Here is a 21,118-nt window from a genome sequence, read left to right on the forward strand (position 1 = left end):
CAACAAATGAAAGGCGGACCTCTCAGCAACAGAAAGACTCATAATCTAGAACACCAAACACGTGAGCTGCTGAGAAGCAGTCTTGCTGGTTGTCATTAGCAACCATGTCATGGCCCTATTTCTGAAGATGGTGGAATGAGTCAAATATGGGCTTTGGCTGGCTGGTGTGCTAAGTACTAATGAGCTATTCATATGGAAATGTAATGAAAAGCTGCTTCTTCAAACTCTGTAATTAAAACTTGAAAACACGCTTCTACCACTGTGCCTACAGATATAGAATCCTAAATTGATCACTCTTGTTGCTGAGAATTTTCCTCCACTGCAGGACAGGTAGATAAGCTTCGTTATTTATATAAATTCCTACTTAAAACCCACACTAATCAATGGTGATATTAACAGTTTCACACTTTTCATGTAGCCTACTTTTGGCCAGCTAGTAGCCTAACCACCGATACTAAAACATTCAAATGCTGTTGCTGCAGGATTATTTTTTCCGTGGTCAGATTAAGACCCCACACCTGTAACTTCTCATGTCGTTGAATCTGTGTCTGATGATTCAATGCATTATTTTGTCGATAACTATTTTAAGCTGTAGATATTTATGTGTGATTGTAGTTGTTTTGAAATGCATTTCCACACTCCTGTGGACTGTCTTCATGGGGTGGATGGTGGAGTGGGTGGGAGGAGGCGCGACAGACAAAAGACACAGGATCTTATATTGATCTATTTTATCATTGGCTTTCATGCACCTGGCAGTTAATCATCGGGATTAGAAAGAAAAACACTTACTTTAATATCCTCTCTTGGATATGTTGACTTAATTTGACTGTCTGGGCTTATTGTCGTACCGTCTATCAATATGAAGGGACGTTTTGTATTACGCTACATTTACCCCCCAAACAAAATATATATATATATATATTTTTAAATAAAAATGTTTTTAAAATCCTGTATTTGAATATCAAATCATTTCTGGGTAACAATTAAGTACCTTACTGTAATAGTTTTCCATGAAAGTGTTCAAAAAGAAACAAAAAATTTTGGGGGGCAGAAAAATATTTCTCAAGCTAAAATGTCAGGACTGTCTGGGAGTGGTCTGAGTGGGGAGGGGAAGGTGGTGTATTAACCACAGTGTGGATCAATCCACCAGGGCAGACGGGCATAATGGGAGGAAAATGTAGCCTAACCTGAAAACTAGCTGTTATTGGTAGAGATGATTGGAACTGGTCTATTAACTTATATGCAACTCCACCCAAAACCTACGGATTAAAATGTCCCGTGTTGATTGTATTTTCAACCGGAAACTATTAGGAAATAACAGCTGAAATGATCAGGTCTCTCCAGAAGGTTTGTATGAAACATAGTAAAAGTAGAAGAGAATAGGAAAAACAATTAGTGGTGTTTTAAGGACAATATAGGAAATACAATAGGTGTGAAAATGTTTAGCAATTCAATTTCAGCCTGAAAGCATTTTTTAATTCAAAATTAAAGAAATGTTATTTGGTTGGCTTGACACTTTATATACACTGAACAAAAAATATACATGCAACAATTTAAAAGATTTTACTGACTTACAGTTCATATAAGGAAGTACAGATGACTGGGAATACAGATATGCACCTGCTCCTTACAGATACCTTAAAAAAAGGAATGGGCATGGATGAGAAAATCTGTCAGTATCTAGTGTGACCACCATTTTCCCCGTGCAGCGCGACACATCTTCTTCGTGTAGAGTTGATCAGGCTGTTGATTGTGGCCTGTGGGAATGTTCTCCCGCTCCTCTTCAATGGCTGTGCGAAGTTGCTGGATATTGGTGGGAACTGGAACACGTTGTTGTACACGTTGATCTCAAACATGCTCAATGGGTGACATGTCTTGTGAATATGCCATGGAAGAACTGAGCCATTTTCAGCTTCCAGGAATTGTGTACAGATCCTTGCGACATGGGCCACCACATTATCACGCTGAAACATGAGGTGATGGCAGCGGATAAATGGCATGACAATGGAGCTCAGGATCTCATCGCGGTATCGCTGTGCATTCAAATTGCCAAAATGCAATTGTGGGGCACTTTGTTCACGTTGACATCAGAAAACCGCTTGCCCACACGACACCACACATGCTATCTGCTATCTGCCCGGTCCAGTTGAAACCGGGATTCATCCACGAAGAGCACACTTCTCCAGTGTACCGGTGACCATCGAGTCGGTTACGACGCCGAACTGCAGTCAAGTCAATGATGACGAGCACGCAGATGAGCTTTCCTGAGATGGTTTCTGACAGTTTTGCAGAAATTCTTTGGTTGTGCAAAACCACCGTTTCATCAGCTGTCCCGGTGGCTGGTCTCAGACAATCCCGCAGGTGAATAAGCCAGATGTGGAGGTCCTGGGCTGGCGTGGTTTCATGTGGTTTGCTGTTGTGAGGCTGGTTGGACGTTCTGCCAAATTCTCTAAAACGACATTGGAGGCGGTTTATGGTAGAAAATGTACATTCAATATTTTGGCAACAGCTCTGGTGGAAATTCCTGCAATCAGCATGCCAATTGCACGCTCTGTCAAAACTTGAGACATCTGTGGCATTGTGTCGTGATAAAACTACTCAACTAATATTTCTATATATTGTGTATGCTTTAAAAAAAATGTTTTTACTCAAACCAACCATGTGTCGGATTGGACCTGTATGTTTGACACTCTTGCTCTAGAGCCTACCCTTCTTACCTCTTCAAAGTAGGAGGATGCATATGCGAATAAAAGACGACTGGTCATTTGTCAGAATAATTGATCATGTGGGCCAAAAAGTCCATCCCAACTGAACAGGCTAAAATTTCACTAAAAGGGCATTATCACAATTTCAGTGTGTTATTTTGGCCTCATATTGTGGAAATAAAAATAGAAAAAACACTTTTTGACTGTGCTGCCCCTTTACACTGCCAGTAAAGTGCTGAAGCAATCAAGATTACTATGAGCGGAATTGTTAGATACTCCACCTGAAATTGGAAAAATGTGTCACCTCCTCATGCCCACTGGTGCACCATTGCCTGGCTCATAGTAAATGACATGTTGTACCTTTTCATAATAGGGCCCTATAGACCCAGAGTAAAGAGAAATAGTAGCCAAGGACTGATGTGTGTGATCGGTTGTGGTCAATAGTTTACAGTAGACACTATAGTGTATGTCTTGAGTGCCACCCTCGCCCCCGCTGTGTCAGAGTCTGACAGGTCTCACATGTGTTGATTCCCTCCACACAGAGCTGACGCCCCCTCGGCTGAAAAGACTACCGGTAATCACAATTATTATCAGACTTTAAATACCGCTATCACAATTCTCTGCAATTACTATTGAGTTCCTGTCACCCTGTGTATATACAGTACTACCTTCAGCCCCAAATGTAGTGCCACGCATTTAGGATTACTTTCTGTTTTTTCTCAATCGGTTTTTCAGAACTTTGTGTTGAGTTTGTTGGACAGTATTATGTGTATGTCTTAAAGTTATTATAAAGTGATTGAAATATGTCTGTACAGAATTAATTTATCTCCCTAGCATTACAAGACCATAATGTGCGTATTATACCAAATGCACTATATATACAAAAGTATGTGGACACCCTTTCAAATGAGTGGATTAGTCTATTTCAGCCACACCTGTTGCTGACAGGTGAATAAAACCGAGCACACAGCAATGCAATCTCCATAGACAAACATTGGCAGTAGAATGGCTCAGTGGCTTTCAACGTGGTACCGGCATAGTATGCCATCTTTCAAACACGTCAGTTGGAAAAGCTGCTCAGGTCAACTGTAAGTGCTGTTATTGTGAAATGGAAACTTCTAGGCACAACAACTACTCAGCCGCGAAGTGGTAGGCCACACAAGATCCCATAACGGGACAGATGAGTGCTGAAGCGCGTAGCGCATAAAAATTGTCTGTCCTCAGTTGCAAAACTCACTACTGAGTTCCAAACTGCCTTTGGAAGCAACGTCAGCACAATAACTGTTTGTCGGTAGATTAATTAAATGGGTTTCCATGGCCGAGCAGCACACAAGCCTAAGATCACCATGTGCAATGCCAAGCATCGGCTGAAGTGGTGTAAAGCTCCCTGCCATTGGACTCTGGAGCAGCGGAAACGCGTGCTCTGAAGTGATGAATCACGCTTCACCATCTGGCAGTCCGACGGACGAATCTGGGTTTGGCAGATGCTAGGAGAACGCTGCATAGTGCCAACTGTAAAGTTTCGTAAAGGAGGAATAATGGTCTGGGACTGTTTTTCATGCTTTTTGGGCTAGGCCCCTTAGTTCCAGTAAAGGGAAATCTTAACACTACATCTTAAAATCTTAACACTATATAATGACATTCTAGACAATTTTGTGCGTCCAACTTTGTGGCAACAGTTTGGGGAAGAACCTTTCCTGTTTCAGCATGACAATGCCCCCGTGCACAAAGTGAGGTCCATATAGAAATGGTTTGTCGAGATCGGTGTGGAAGAACTTGACTGGCCTGCACAGAGCCCTGACCTCAACCCCATCGAATACCTTTGGGATGAATTGGAACGCCGACCGCGAGCCAGACCTAATCGCCCAACATCAGTGCGCGACCTCACTAATGGTCTTGTGGCAAAATGGAAGCAAGTCCCCACAGCAATGTGGAAAGCCTTCCCAGAAGACTGGAGGCTGTTATAGCAGCAAAGGGGGGACCAACTCCATATTAATTCCCATGATTTTGGAATGAGATGTGTCGACGAGACTACTTTTGGTCATGTAGTGTATGTTGAGTTCTGAAAGGCTTTACAGGGTTGCATGAATATGTTCCAGTGTAATCCCAAAAACTAGCGAGGGAGGGGTAACGGAAGGGAGCGATGAAGGGAAGGGAGGAAAGATAGAGGAGGAGGGGAGGATGGAGGAGGACTAGGGAGGGGAGAGAATTAACAGATTTAGTGCCATCTCTTAGTTTGGGAGAGCCACTTAGTATTGACCACCTTAATCCCTTCATCCCTCTCTTCCTTCTTATCCCTCTTTACCTCTGTCTCTGTATCTGTCTACTCGCTGTCTCTCTCTCTCTCTGTCTGTCTGTCTCCCCCTCTCTTTTCTTTATGTGTCTGTATTTTTGTCTATTCAGATGAGTCTTTTTAATGCCTATGTTTGTGTGGCTGTTCAGATCCAGCCCTGTAGCCTTCTGTATACTGCTGAAGTGTTGTAGTTATAAAGCTATCCATAGCCATTCTCTAACTGGCACATATAATTCTCCAGGGAGGAGATGGTCGGCTAGGGTCATTCATCTATTCAGGCGGAACTAATGGTAATTTGTGGTACAGGGATTGCTGTTCTCTGCAAGTATGCGAATTCAAATGAAGAGTGGTTGCCATGGAAAAGGTGCGTTGCAGCATACAGTAGCTCATCTGTGATGACTACACACAGTATGTCACTACGGTCCATAGACCAGGTACAGCTATTTAGAAAGTAGTTGTTGGTAAGTTTTAGAATCAAGAGAAATGAAATTAGGAGCCTTCACATCGAATAGAAAAACATGTTAAAACTAGTAACATGATCGTGATTAATATTGGACTGAAGTATTGACACTTCAGGTGGGGGACGGGGACGGGGACGGGGGGCAATAGTCGTTGGCGGGGGGCCTGCTGACAGCTTAAAGACGCTTTAATAAAGCGTGGGTATCTGTTAATCTGATGCCAGTTACAGAAGCAGAATCAGCTCTCTAATCCATTGACTAGCCTGATAATCCCACTCACAACGAGACCTCACTCATTAAGTAAACAAGTAAACACACACACACACACAGACAGACAGACAAACAACACATACTGTTGAAACTGATGCCAGACAGCTCATGGTACCAGTACTATGTGGAACCATTTTAGGCATTGATAACTCTCACGTCTAAGAATTGGGGTGAAATCAATTCATCCTAATTGGAATCTACCCATAATACTGTCTGTGAGAAAAGGGGGGGGGGGGGTGAAGGAGGGAGAATTAAATGGGAAAGATACAGTGGGGCTTAACAGTGGAAGTGGTGGATTAGATCTATTTTACAATAATACTGAGATTAGACACAGACACACAAGGGGACGGAGGGAGATGGACTATAAACAACTGTTGCATCAGTGAATAATCCATCAAATAAAGAACTGGAAGAGGAGAGAACAAATTGTAAAAACTTTAGGGTAAACCATTCATTATTTGTAGTAGAACATTATCTGACTGTGTACCTGACATTCACCTGTGTTTCCTCTGCGTTGTTTTACAGTGCACTGTTGTCCTCCATATTGTTGTGGACTCAGGATATAGCAGGAGAGGGATGGACTGAGAAAAATATATAGAGAGACATAATAAACAGTCATTTTCATGTCTCAAAGAACGAATAGGGTTAAGGCAGGTTATACTGCGTGCATGGGAAGTGAGATAGAGAGTGAAGGAGGCAGATCCTGCGAGGGAGGTGCCCTGTTCCGTGTAAGCCTGCTTCTTGTAACAGAGTTAGTCAGGATTAGGAGATGTATCTGTGGGATCAGAGGGAGTTAGAGGGTCCCTCCAGACCAAAACCTCACACCATCTGTCTCAGTCAGTGCCCTGCCCAACTCAAAAACAGGCCAAATAGCTATTTTACTCCCTGAAGTCCCTCTGCCTCCATTCTCCGTTTTCTCTACTATCCTTTTGACCCTTTGACCCAGGACAGGAGCTGTTTTATTGTATTAGGGTAAACAAACTGAGGTGGCTGTGGGGTTGGGGTGCTTCACTGGCTCCGTGGCAGGAAGAGCAACCCGCTCGTGTGGCTAATTATTGCCCTGGGCCGAAGCCTGGCCCTCTGCTCAACCACACAACACAAAGAGCCGTGAAATACCTACTACACATATTACACTCAAAACTGCGTATGCCAAACCTGAGTGTGATTATTACAGTAACTTATGTGGATAGCGGCTCAGACTGCTCCATTTTCAGTGACTCAATAGAAAAACCATAAGTGGCTCCTTTGCTATCATCATTTTAGAGGGGTGCAGCAGCATCACGCCGGAAAGTTAGCCAGCTGACATTGATAAACACGCAGATATAGCCCTACATTTTCCGGTTTAAAAAAAATGGGGAAATGTTATATGGGTGGTTGGGAGCATTGAGTCGGTTACCCGTTTCAATCTCTTCATAGATTCATAAATATGAGGTTATTTCAGGATAGCTGGCTGATTCATTGATGATAATTCACCGTATCCAACCATCGCTTGCGGTAGACTACCTGCAGGTGAGGAATCGGAGCATCTGAAAGGTAGCACAATGTTTTGAATCAGCAGGGGGGATTGAGAGAAATTGATACCCTCACTCTATTAAAGCACTGCTGGAGTGTTGCTGTTCAGATGAAAGTGCTCAGAACAAGGGGTTTTTACAAAGGAGAGAAAGATACATGTCGGTTGGTTATGGGCTGAAACAGAGTCAGCTATTGAGGTGTCTGCACGCGGTATCATGCTGTATGTGAGTTGTGATGTCTGAGCTATGTTGATGATTACACTACAAGTTTGCATTTCCTGCTCTGCCGGACAATTCTTAGCAACAAAATAGTGATCAAATGAAGATCCTGCTTCTGTATTTGGCATGAAGAATGAGGTAAGTTCCTCTGTACCTCTCTTTGTCCCGCAGACTCATGGGAGGCCCTGTTGGTTTAACCACTAAGCTTTCCCCCCGGAAACATAGATGACGGGAGATAGTGAGGGAGAGATAGAAGAAGAGGGGGGCTGTATGGGGGGTGTATGTCAATTTGTAACTGTTTTTGCCGTTCTAGAGATAGTAGGATTGTCTCTGGTGGCTGTATTTTCACCACAAGGCCCAATATCTGATTGATAAATAGATAACATAATTTAATGTTAGTGTTGGATGGAGTTGAACGATAAAAATCAATGTGTGTGCGTGTCGCACTATGTATTGGTTTCGTTTATACACTCCAGATCAGATTTGAGCAGACAATATTAACTCACTGATTACTTAACGAGACATTACTAAGACACAGACTCCCGATCAGATTTGAGCAGACAATATTAACTCACTGATTACTTAACGAGACATTACTAAGACACAGACTCCGATCAGATTTGAGCAGACAATATTAACTCACTGATTACTTAACGAGACATTACTAAGACACAGACTCCGGATCAGATTTGAGCAGACAATATTAACTCACTGATTACTTAACGAGACATTACTAAGACACAGACTCCGGATCAGATTTGAGCAGACAATATTAACTCACTGATTACTTAACGAGACGTTACTAAGACACAGACTCCAGATCAACGAGTTGAGATTCAGAGGGTCATGAAAAAGGGTTTGTTCTGCATTTCTCCGCTTGATGAATTTCAAAGGGGTAAAGAAAACTGAGATTGCTCTGTTTCGGAGGCTAATTCCAAGAGACAAGGGGAGGGGACATGGGGGTGTGAGGGGACATGGAGGCAGGGACAGGCAAAGAACAAAGACATGGATCATGCCCAGATACCTGTATTACTATATATCACTTGTCAGTTCCTTCGAGTTGACTTTTTCATGTAGAAAATCAAAGAATTATTTGAAGAGAATTGACGTCATTTCCACTACTCCATCTCCTCCACAAAACCGCATTTTATGATAATCCAATAGGGTCGTTCTTGAATTGAGATGGCATTTGCATCGCTTGCATTTGAAACACTTTGAAATTACAAATAGTTACACATCATATATGTTTTTCTTGATATTGAACGTTTGATTAATGACAAGTCCTTCATACTGCAAAACGGTATGTTTATGCATTGTTTAAAGTGCTTAGGGTAAGTACATTGGTGAGTTCTTTGTTATTTAGAAATAAATATATATTATTTTAAATGCTAGACAGTGAACAAAAGTATTTAATATATTGTATGGATTCATAAAAACAAAGAAGGCGATTAAAAATGGTTTTATTTTACTAGTATAATGTGTGTCCCTCAGTTTTATGCATTGGTGTTAATGCCTTCAAAATCACTGGTTACAAAGATATACAAGGACCTTGAGCATTCTCTCCAGTAGCAAACTCTTATCGGGGAGAGATCTATATTAAATAAAATGATTAGATAATCACACCATTTTTAACATGTCATACATTTAAGGGTTTATTTGTGTGTCTAAAGCCAAAGAGTTACTTGGTGTTAGCAAATTGAAAATGAAGGGAAATACCATTGTGAGAATTGTTAATCATGTCACTTTTTTTGTAAATTAATCAATTGTTTGGTCCTCACAAGGATAGTAGAAGAAATGTGTGTGTGTGTGTGTGTGTGTGTGTGTGTGTGTGTGTGTGTGTGTGTGTGTGTGTGTGTGTGTGTGTGTGTGTGTGTGTGTGTGTGTGTGTGTGTGTGTGTGTGTGTGTGTGTGTGTGTGTGTGTGTGTGTGTGTGTGTGTGCGTGCGTGTGCGTGTGTGCGTGCGTGCGCGTGTATGTAGAGTTGGCTAGGGGGATGGGTGTAGGTGCCTAGGTGTATATTGCGGAGAGAGAGAGAGAGAGAGAGAGAGAGAGAGAGGGAGAGAGAGAGAGAGAGAGAGAGAGAGAGAGAGAGAGAGAGAGAGAGAGAGAAATTTGAACCATGCTTGCAGAGAGCCATGGCTTTAGAGAGGGATATAGGGGTGAGAGAGAACAGGGGAGCGTGACGAAGAGAGGGAGAGAAGGATTTGCAACAGAGAGGAGAGAGAGGGGGCAGTGATACTCAGTGACAGAGTACCATATACACTCACATGCGCACACACCCTCTCTCTCTTTTTTTTCCTCTCTCTCTGTGTACGCGTGTCTGTAAATCACTCATTCAGTTTAGTCACTGTTGTGGGGGAAATGGTGAGAGGACCTCCAAACCTATCATCCAGTCTATGACCTACGGTAAGAACTGGTTTTCAACCTGTCTGTCTCTACACATCCTTTTCTCATTCCCTCTCATCACTCTCTCTTTCGGGGCTTTGTCTCTCCCTAGTTCTATTCTACTCTTTTCTCTCTCTTTCCCCATGTCTCTCTTTCTTTCTGTCGGTTCTTTCTCCCTCTACTCTGGGCCGAAGCCAGGTTGAGGCCTCTGGGGCGCCCCATCACAGTTTGCTCTCTCTCTGTCACGGTCCATTGGGGACATCAGGGGGTACAATTCATGTGTTGAGCATTGGAGTGGAACCAGTAGAAACATCTGTCTGACACGAGTTATCATTATTCATCTGACATTAATGACGATGTTCATCATCAGTATAATCAGTGCTGTTACCGATTATTTGTTGTAGAAATAGTGGGTGATGGTGTCCTATTCATTTTCTGGTTGTTGTTCCTGAATCTTATTTCAAATGTACTCATTTAGCACTGTATTTAGAAATAGGCACGTGTCCACGATCAGACAGCTTTTCAGTTTGTTTATGTACTTGTTTTGTGGTAGTTCGCCAACAGTCGACGTTTCAAAACGTTCTAACATGAAAAAGAATGCAGAAAGATGGAGCGTCTCTGTCTGAATTGAATATCTTTTGACATGTTCAGTGAATGTTGGAGAATGCCTTTGAGGTCTCCTGCTGTAAGACTGTTTGTTGTCCTGTAATTCATATTTATTCACAAAATATCCAGGTAAGTTATCTGCACTGTATAAAGTGTTTCTTAGTTCAATTTCCCTTAAGGAATAAAACAGCAGAGAGAAGTTACAGCAAACGTTGCTTTGAAACGTTTAAAAAAAAAATAATGTATCGGACACTAATTCAATCTGTGTCGTTGAAGCGGTACAGATTGCTCGATAGACATTTTAAGGTAATTCCGGATTGAGTCAATATATGCAGCGTTTACCGTGAATGACATATGCAGCGTTTATTGTGAATGTGGTCTCCGCTAACACAGGAACACAGCGTTTAAATGTAAATCACGCTGTACCAGGCCTTCTTAACTAGCGCTCGTATTTTACCTCCCCATGCAAACTTTTTCCTCATGTGGGTGCTAGCAAGCTAACAAGCATACTAGGTACTGCTAGTTATAAACAGCCAATCTAAAGGGCTGGAAGCTTTAGTGAGCTTCGATTGGGCAAATAGCGCTGCGACATCATGTAGTATTTGCATAAAGTTCAGCTTTCCCCAACTTTGGTTCCGCCCTGGTCATGCTCCCTCGCCAATGCTCTCATCGCCCAATGGTCCCCCCCGCCCACTTCGTTTCCCTCCATTGTTTCATCGCCCTCCTCATGTTATATTAACATGTCCTGTCATGTTTAACTTCAGCGATACGGATTGAAAAGAGCCCGACATAATATATAATAATAATATATGCCATTTAGCAGACGCTTTTATCCAAAGCGACTTACAGTCATGTGTGCATACATTCTACGTATGGGTGGTCCCGGGAATCGAACCCACTACCCTGGCGTTACAAGCGCCATGCTCTACCAACTGACATTTCATGGGCTTGGAAATCTCCTTTGATATTGGGAATGCTAATGCTCGGGAATGTGTTTTGAACAATGTAAATATACTTTGACTCGTTAGGTTATGAAATGAATGAGGTGTCTTTCAATTACGAACATTCTGAAGCCGTGAGATGGGGTAGAAGTTATATGATATTGCAGTTCATTATCTTGAGCAGGGTTTCCCAAACTCACTCCTGCCCCCAGTGTGCACGCTCTGGTTTTTGCCCTAGAACTACACAGCTGATTCAAATCATCAAAGCTTGATGAGGAGTTGGAGTGATAGGGCTAAAAAACGAACCGTGCACCCAGGGGTGGCCCCAGGACCGAGTTTAGGAAACCCTGATTTAGAGTGCACTGTGTTTGCTGGTTTGTCCCCGAAATTCAGATAGCATTGAAATGACAGACAGCAAGACTCAGTGAAAAAGATTAGTGGGACTTGACTATGGTCAATTATTTCATTATCACACCATTCCAGTCATGTGATGTTACACATGGTGTCAAAAAAAACAAAGTCTCTATTGTTTGATAAAGCCTATATCAGACATTGGTCTTTGCTGCTTAATAGCATGTTTATGACTGGCATATAGTAGGAGTGTTAGTCATATAGTAAGACAAGAATGTAAGACACATTTCTATAAAATATAATTGCTATCAGTGGGTTGACGTAGGACAGGTAGATATGGATATGGATCAGTGTGTGTGTGGGTGTGTGTGTCTCTATGGGGGACAATGGGGATCTGGTGAGGATTATTCGCTTAATACTTCAACATACAAACAGACCATTGGACACGTACTCACACCGGAGAACAGCACTACCTAACATACTGCTGTAGAATCACTTCATTGAGTGCACAGGGTGACAGTTCTGATTTCTCTACTTTCTGGAAAGTTGGTAGAATTGTTTTGTAACTGGTTTTATTACTTGTACATGCTGACACATTGTAAGACATACAGAAAGAGGTCTGGTGAAGAGGTCATTGGCAGTATGACATGTTCAATTCGGTTCTTCCGTCTATGGCCAGATTGTTGTTCTTGTGTCTGTTTGCCACATCCTGTCCTCTTCTCTGTCATATTGATGTTATCTTGGCCTCAGTTCCTGTCTACCTAACACATATAGAGATGACGTTGTACCAACTTTGAGAGAACAATCATCTATGCCATTTTCTCTCTCTCTCACAAGGACACAGGAAGACTGATTTTTCCACAGAGGACATTCGTCAGTCAGTCCAGAACTGGACACCAGGGCTGTCTGAGAGTCTGGAGGCATCAGGCCTGTGGTTGTGTATGGACTGCTGCTGCACTAAAACAGAGAGGTGGATTAACACACAACCCTGACACACGGACAAACTCAGTCTGTTCCCAAAGCGGTGGCCATGTCGTCTCCCTCTCTTCCCATGCCCTCCCTCCCCCCGAGTCCACTGGCCATGGAGTACCTCAATGACTTTGACCTCCTCAAGTTTGAGGTGAAGCCTGACAGTCCTCCTCTTCCTCCCTCCTGTACGCTCCCCAAGACTGGCCTCCCCCTCGATCCTTCCAGTTCCCCCGGCCCCTACACCAACCACCCTCCCCAGGACTCCAGCCTCAGCTCCAGCCCATACAACTCCCTGCCCCCCTCTCCAACGCTGAGCGATGCCCACCCACCTCCCTCAGCCTCCTCCTCCCTCTCTTCTTCCTCCTCCTCCTCCATCTCCTTTCCCCTGTCCATCTCAAACAGCTACACCTCTGGCATCAGTTCGGGCTCTCAGGGGAATATGGAGGGTAGCCCCTCCCATGGGGGTGCTCAGGGTCCTAACCCTGCTTCTTTGGAAGACCTGATCTGGCTGGCAGCACTGCAGCAACAGTTTGGAGGGGAGCCGGGGGGGCCTGCATCCCTGTTGGGGGCATTGGGAGGAGGGCCAGAGCGGGGAGACAGAGAGAGGGGGCCGGTTGGCAGCTTCCTGGGCTGTGAGGACGCAGTGGAGGCTCTACTGAACTCAGCTGCTGCAGCTGTTAGCTCGCAGGTATGTAACACTGTCCAACTTGTCTAAGGATGTCTGTAAATAATATGTTGTTATTCTCCTCTGATAGTGGGTTCGTAATAACATGTATAGACTATAATCAGTGTTTCTATTTCTCTCTCTCAACCTTTTTCCAACCCTCCACTACATCTCTTCTCTCTCTCAGTTTCCAGTGCTTTCCCAGAGTTCCAGCAGTAACCTCGGGGATTCAGGAAGTGACAGTGGAGGTGACATCTCCTGCTCCAAGGGGACAGACATGTGCCACCGTCCACTCCTCTACCTCTCCTCTGGCCCCCAATCACTCCCTAACGCCAACCCTTCCTCGGCAACCTACCCACAACCCCAGAGCCCCTCTGGCCGACTTCATCACCATCACCCACATCATCATCATCACCACCCTCACCACCCCATGCATGGCCATCATCTTCACCATCATCATCACCTCCAAGTAATTGATGGGGTCAGGGGGCGTGACAGTATGCAACAAAAGATGGTAGAATAACTGAGATAAGGGTCACTGTGGGAAGGCTAGCAACAATAGCACAACACCGGTTGGAGCTGGAGCATTTGGGAGAGGCGAGGGAGAGGTGATAGAGGGATCATGCTGTAAGGGATTGGGATTAAACCATTAGAACATGATTAAGGGTGCGTGTCGTGTACCTGCTATAAGTATTGAAAGCATGCCTCAACGCTGAGATGACAATGAGTTTGGCTGAAGACCTTACATGTTTAAAAATGCATTACTTGTCCTGCAGGGGCAAGTGCAGAATATGGAATTAAATGTAATAATAGATGCATGTATTTGTAATGCGTCAACGTTGATAAATGAACTGTGTTAAAGCTAACACTTACTAGGCTACATCAATTATTCCAGGGTCTCCCCTGGCTTTGCAAGAGTAAAGGGTGCTGTGTGTGGGGCTGCTAGTGCTGCTGTATATGGTTCAGTACTGTGCTATAGCTGCATTCCCCATCCAGGTGTCTGAGAGAATCTCTATGTACAGTGTGTGAAGCACAGGGTGAGCTTATGATAATATCTGCTATTATTGCCGTGTATAATCCTGATCACTGTCACTCACACTCAGTCAGATTACCTGACAGATTATGGACATGTGCGGCCAAAATGTGCCTCCTGACACAAACAGTTAGGCACACTCACATCACACACACACAACCACATATGCACAACTCAGACACACACACACACAAACAATCACAGAATCATTCTTCAATAGACGAGCAGACTGTAATCTAATATCAGTATTACGTATAGGCCTATTTATAACTAGTCCACCATACCAGCTCCATCGTATTTCCTACTATACGTAAGTCAGACAAACATGTTTAAGTCCTCTCCACAACTGAAATTCATGGCAACATTTTGAAGTAAGCATCTCTCTCCACCTCTCCCTGTGTGCAGTGTGGTGGGGTGGATGAACGTTTCTCGGACGAGCAGCTAGTGAGCCTGTCAGTGCGGGAGCTGAACAGACACCTGCGTGGCGTCAGTAAGGACGAGGTGGTGCGTCTCAAGCAGAAACGCCGTACGCTAAAGAACCGAGGCTACGCCCAGTCCTGCCGCTACAAACGCTTGCAGCACCGCCACGCACTGGAGTCCGAGAAACACGTCCTCACACAACAGGTAGGATACACACACACAATAACAACAACACACCATTGCCAACAATTCCAAAATAATAGCTCTAAGAACTCTCTAATCTCTCTGTCTCTCTCCTGTCTGTCTCTCTCCTGTCTGTCTCTCTCCCCTGTGTCTCACTCCTGTCTATCTCTTTTCTGTCTGTCTCTCTCCTCTCTATCTCTCTCCTGTCTGTCTCTCTCCCCTCTGTCTCACTCCTGTCTGTCTCTCTGCTGTCTGTCTCTTTTCTGTCTGTCTCTCTCTTCTCTGCCTCTCTCCTCTCTGTCTCTCTCCTGTCTGTCTCTTTTCTGTCTATCTCTCTCCTGTCTGTCTCCCACCACTCTGCCTCTCTCCTCTCTGTCTCTCTCCTGTCTGTCTCTTTTCTGTCTGTCTCTCTCCTGTCTGTCTCTCTCCTGTCTGTCTCCCACCACTCTGCCTCTCTCCTCTCTGTCTCTCTCCTGTCTGTCTCTTTTCTGTCTGTCTCTCTCCTGTCTGTCTCCCTCCACTCTGTCTCTCTCCTGTCTGTCTCTCTCCTGTCTGTCTCCCTCCACTCTGCCTCTCTCCTCTCTGTCTCTCTCCTGTCTGTCTCTTTTCTGTCTGTCTCTCTCCTGTCTGTCTCCCTCCACTCTGTCTCTCTCCTGTTTGTCTCTCTCCTGTCTGTCTCTTTTCTATCTGTCTCTCTCCTCTCTGGCTCTCTCCTCTCTGTCTCTCTCCTGTCTGTCTCTTTTCTGTCTGTCTCTCTCCTGTCTGTCTCCCTCCACTCTGTCTCTCTCCTGTCTCTCTCTCCTGTCTGTCTCTTTTCTATCTGTCTCTCTCCTCTCTGCCTCTCTCCTCTCTGTCTCTCTCCTGTCTGTCTCCCTCCACTCTGTCTCTCTCCTGTCTCTCTCTCCTGTCTGTCTCTTTTCTATCTGTCTCTCTCCTCTCTGGCTCTCTCCTCTCTGTCTCTCTCCTGTCTGTCTCTTTTCTGTCTGTCTCTCTCCTGTCTGTCTCCCTCCACTCTGTCTCTCTCCTGTCTCTCTCTCCTGTCTGTCTCTTTTCTATCTGTCTCTCTCCTCTCTGCCTCTCTCCTCTCTGTCTCTCTCCTGTCTGTCTCCCTCCACTCTGTCTCTCTCCTGTCTCTCTCTCCTGTCTGTCTCTTTTCTATCTGTCTCTCTCCTCTCTGCCTCTCTCCTCTCTGGCTCTCTCCTCTCTGTCTCTCTCCTGTCTGTCTCTTTTCTGTCTGTCTCTCTCCTGTCTGTCTCCCTCCACTCTGTCTCTCTCCTGTCTGTCTCTCTCCTGTCTGTCTCTTTTCTATCTGTCTCTCTCCTCTCTGCCTCTCTCATCTCTGTCTCTCTCCTGTCTGTCTCTTTTCTGTCTGTCTCTCTCCTGTCTGTCTCCCTCCACTCTGTCTCTCTCCTGTCTCTCTCTCCTATCTGTCTCTTTTCTATCTGTCTCTCTCCTCTCTGCCTCTCTCCTCTCTGTCTCTCTCCTGTCTGTCTCTCTCCTCAGTTGGAACAACTACAGTGTGAGCTCTCTCGGGTGCTGAGAGAAAGGGACGCCTACAAGGCTCGCTATGAGAAGCTCATCAGTACAAACAAGGCTCAACCTACCCGCGCCAACAACTCCCCCTCACCACCCCCTGATTACTTCCTCTGAGGATATACCCATGGTGGAGGACAAAAAAGTGAGAGATGTGAGCGGTGTGTGAAAGAGAAGGTCAGCCTAAATAAGGCTGTCACTGAGTAATCAGACTTGGGGAGGAAGGGAGGGAGGGTTTGGTGTGTGTTTGCGTGTGTGAAGGTTGGCAGATGGGTAGTGGGGTTAGGACAAGGTCCTGTATGACTGTCAAATTAGCCCGCTGAGCAATCAGGTGGACTGTTAACTAAGGGTTAGAATCGATCCCTATATTTCTTCATAAACAGGACTAATGGTGAAAACTGATATCACTGTGACGTTCATAGTAGCACAAAGACCCAATGAGACATTTTCAGGATGCGTCCTGCGCTGGTGAAATCAGGGCATTGAAGGACACAGGTCATCCTCAGACTGACCAATGCGAAGCCAAGGGCTTGTCTTCAATAAAAAGCTCCATTGTATAATTCATCGCCCCTATCAAAAGATCTATGCATATTTCTTTCAAGCAGAACAAATGAAAAGATGAACTTATGTCCAGACAATGGATGGGTTGAGTCCATTCCCTGACGACACACTGACAACACCCAACACAGTGTGATGGTGTAGGTCCGCTGGGCTCATTGGAAACCCAAAAGTCTGAGCAGTGCAGTGGTGCAGGATGTGTGGGGGTGTAGGATGATCTTCAAGTGTCCACGACATGCAGTTGTACTCACCAGCTATTATTTCACAGTTGCCTACCAAGACGTTTTAACTCACCAAGACACGTTACTCACTATCACATTTGAAAGAAGAAGAATCATAGAAAAAGAATGTACAAGGATCATTTTCCTGAGAGTATTATTGTGGTTGTGCTAAATGAATATGGAGATACACTCATGTATAGAAGTTATGCATTTAGAAAAAGGATGCAAACGAATCCATACGTTGCTTGTTGAAAATAACAAAACTATGACAATGAAGAATAATTGCGGTGTGCTATCTGTGATTGGTGTTTTGTTTCAAGAGGATGAACGGACATCCCAAGAGAGCTCTTCTGTCAACTTGTACTGTAGGAACTCCACAATCAATCAGCTTTCCCACTAAGACGTGAAGCAAGAGACTGTGGTTGATGTAGTTGTTGTGGTCAATTTGGTCTGTACAAAGAAGATCCACAAAAAAAAGGCAGAGTGCAAAATGATATGTGTGACTGTGTACTGTCTTCCAACTTTGATATTACAATCTAGGGTGTGCTGAAAACACTTTTGTAAGAGAGCGACGACCATAATGCAACAAGCACCACAGAGCTGGACACTGTGGATTCTCAAAGACTGGGGTGAAATGCAAAAAAAATGCAGACATTCAGAGACATCTCGTGAAATTTGACCAGGATGGCGACATTAGAGCTATTTGTTTTGGCTAGGTGTAGGTTAATTAAGTGATTTATCTGTTTTATTTATTCACTTATTTATTCACAGTATTTATTCATTGTTTATTTATGTACCAATTCTTACTATTTTATTTTGACTGGTTTACAATTTCATCTACAAGCTTAGTGTGTACTTTTATTTCCAAGCAGGATAAATCAATGCATCAATTATCTTTTTGATTATTTTCAACAGTTGGATTACAATCATTATTGCCATCATGGCTTATGCTCCTGTTGTAGTGTGGTTTCCTATGAAATAAAGACAATATTTTTACCATCCTTGGTAGCTATGTTTCCTTTCCACTGCTTCTCTGAATTTCTCTCTTTGTCTCCGTTTCACTTGTGCTTTAAACACCTAGTAATCCCTCCCTCGATCCCTTCTCTGTCCCTCCCACTTTACCAATCTCCTGTAGACCTGTTCTATTTACTTCATCCGCTCTTCCATCTCCCTCTCCCTCTATCTCTCTGTCATTCTGTGTCCATCTATAGAGAGGCAGTGACCCTGGTTGAGCTCTGTTTGGGATGACCTCACCCTTGGCCCTGCCTCCCTCTCTGTGTCTCTCGCTCACTCTCTGGCCTGTATAATAGGGACAGGATTAGGGCTATAATAGCGCCCTGACTGCTCACTGCCGGAGTCCATTGTAGCATTGTGTGGAGAGGACGTACACAGAGTAACATGAACACTCACCCCAGTCACAGTTACACACAGCCACACACACTCACATTCAGGCAGGCACACAACACATATGTTAAAATACACACAGTTTCCAGTGATGCGTAAATGAATTCACATTCGTACAATCTCAGCTAGAAAATATTCAAGGTGAAAAATGTAAATGTGTTTTTTCCCCTCTGTAAAATTATCTTTGCAGAGAGTGGGATAGAGAGAGACGAGAAACAGACACTAGCACTGGTGGACTTACCATTAGGGAGAAGAGCCAATTGCCTCAGGCCCGACATCATCAAGGGGCCTCCAGATCCCACGAATAAAAAATAAATTAAAAATATAAAAATATACAAAATAATACACAAATAATTTCTCCGCTTGAGGCCCCCCCAAGCTCCACTCGAGAAATAATAATAAAATTTAAAATCTGTCTGTTTAAGCTAGAGATATATACGGTATGTCTTTTTTTTACCCCTTTTTTCGTGACATCCAATCGGTAGTTACTGTCTTGTCCCATCGCTGCAACCCCTATTGACTCGGAAGAAGGCCAAGATCAAGAACCATGCGTCCTCCACAACACGACCCTGCCAAGCCGCACTGCTTCTTGACACACTGGTTGCTTATCCCAGAAGCCAGCCGCACCAACGTGTCAGAGGAAACAATGTCCAGCTGGCGACCGAGGTCAGCTTACATGCACCCAGCCCGCCACAAGGAGTCACTAGAGTAACAAGGACAAGGAAATCCCGGCCAGCCAAACCCTCCCCTAACCCAGATGACCCTTGGCCAATTGTGCACCGACAATTGTGTGGCGCCTCACGCCTTGTGCTCCCAGTCACGGCCAGTCACGGCCAGCTGAACCCAGTTCTGTAGTGACGCCTCAAGCACTGCGATGCACCACTCGAGAGGACCTGAAGTCACTGGGCCGAAAAACGAATGTGCTGTTTTATATCTCTCAGATACAAGACAGACACATCAAGACATACTTCCTTTTGATTACATTTTTAACTATTGATTTTTCCATGAATTAGTCTGTTATTCAATGCGTTTCTATAGGCTAATAGCAATAAGGCCAAATTCAATGTTTCATCAAATCGTTTTTATATATATTATTTTATACCTACAGCGGTCCAAAACTTTTAACTCACAAAGCAAAATTATCCTTGGTATGGTCATCTTAAAACAATTCCATGTTATCTTAGTAGTAGTCTTGCGTTGTCATACATCCAAAATCACTTCCCTGTCACGCCTCCCTTGGAGGTCTGGAGAATTTTGTATTGCAAAAACGGTTTGAGTGGTCCGCTGGGTTTGATTGGATGTTTTCATCCAATCATTCATTTCAAGAACCCTCCCCTGGGTCCTGGACATTCTGCCACACTAGGTGAGACAAAATAATTGCCACCCCTACTAGAATAGTCCCATTAAGCAAAATGACGTTGGAAAGATATCTAAAATAATTATTTTCCCAGACGTTGAAGGTTTAGGTTCTGATTGAAAGGTGAAAATCCGTATTTTTCGGGAGTTGAAATTAAGTTAATTTACAGTTCTGAATAAAAGTTGAAAAGACATCATTTAAAGAAATATATGTTTGGAGCAAATAAAGGCTGGTCTAGACTGGATAAAATCTAAACTAAACATAGTCTGCAAAAAAATGTAATAAAGATTGCATGCTTGCTGAAGTAGGCCTATAGCCTACAGTGTTACCTGAAATTGAATTTTAGGAATGCTCATCTATGTGGTAGGCCTACCATTTGTAAAACACAAAAAAAGACTGGGGTGTAGCCTACTATGTCGGTCCGCAATGGAATTTTAAGCCCATCCATGTGGTGGGCCCACTGTTTGTAAAACAGGCAGTTGCCATGGCTTTATTAGACTGGCATTTGCCTGGGGCTTCCAGATTACTAATTTCGCCACTGGACGCTAGAGATTTAGATAATATGAGAGGAGAGAAACAGAGAGAAAGAGAGACAGACAGCTGGACACAGAGAGACAAACATAGATTGAGAGAGAGAGAGAGAGAGAGAGAGAGAGAGAGAGAGAGAGAGAGAGAGAGAGAGAGAATATGTTAGAATTGAGATGTTATCAGGCCAAGCCTCAGGGATAAGGTGACTGCAGAAACACACACAAATATTAGCACATGTACAGTAGTAGTAGGTTGTATGCCCAAAGACTTAAATATGCACATCAGTGGAGGCTCCTCAGAGGAGGAGAGGGAGGACCATCCTACTCAGTGAATTTCATAAAAATAAAAATAGTGAAACATTAAAAAAAATATTAGTTTTAGATAAAACTATACTAAATACACAGTGTACAAAATATTAAGAACACCTGCTCTCTCCATGACATAGACTGACCAGGTGAATCCAGGTTATGAGCCCTTATTGATGTTACTTGTTAAGTCCAATTTAATCAG

At 43.8% G+C, this 21,118-nt stretch overlaps 1 protein-coding gene across 1 annotated transcript; it reads left to right on the top strand.

Annotated features, from left to right (window-relative positions):
• Nucleotides 1-9,717: 9,717 nt before the first annotated feature.
• Nucleotides 9,718-18,318, top strand: LOC118358711 (transcription factor MafA-like). The gene is made up of 5 exons (XM_035736643.2): nucleotides 9,718-9,861; nucleotides 12,576-13,395; nucleotides 13,559-13,840; nucleotides 14,810-15,028; nucleotides 16,511-18,318. Exons 2-5 carry the CDS (start codon nucleotides 12,769-12,771, stop codon nucleotides 16,655-16,657), a joined length of 1,275 nt encoding a protein of 424 aa, XP_035592536.1. The 5' UTR covers nucleotides 9,718-9,861; nucleotides 12,576-12,768; the 3' UTR covers nucleotides 16,658-18,318.
• The last annotated feature ends 2,800 nt before the right edge of the window (nucleotides 18,319-21,118 follow it).

Source organism: Oncorhynchus keta, chromosome 26 (assembly GCF_023373465.1).
Source record: "Oncorhynchus keta strain PuntledgeMale-10-30-2019 chromosome 26, Oket_V2, whole genome shotgun sequence".
Taxonomy (NCBI): domain Eukaryota; kingdom Metazoa; phylum Chordata; class Actinopteri; order Salmoniformes; family Salmonidae; genus Oncorhynchus; species Oncorhynchus keta.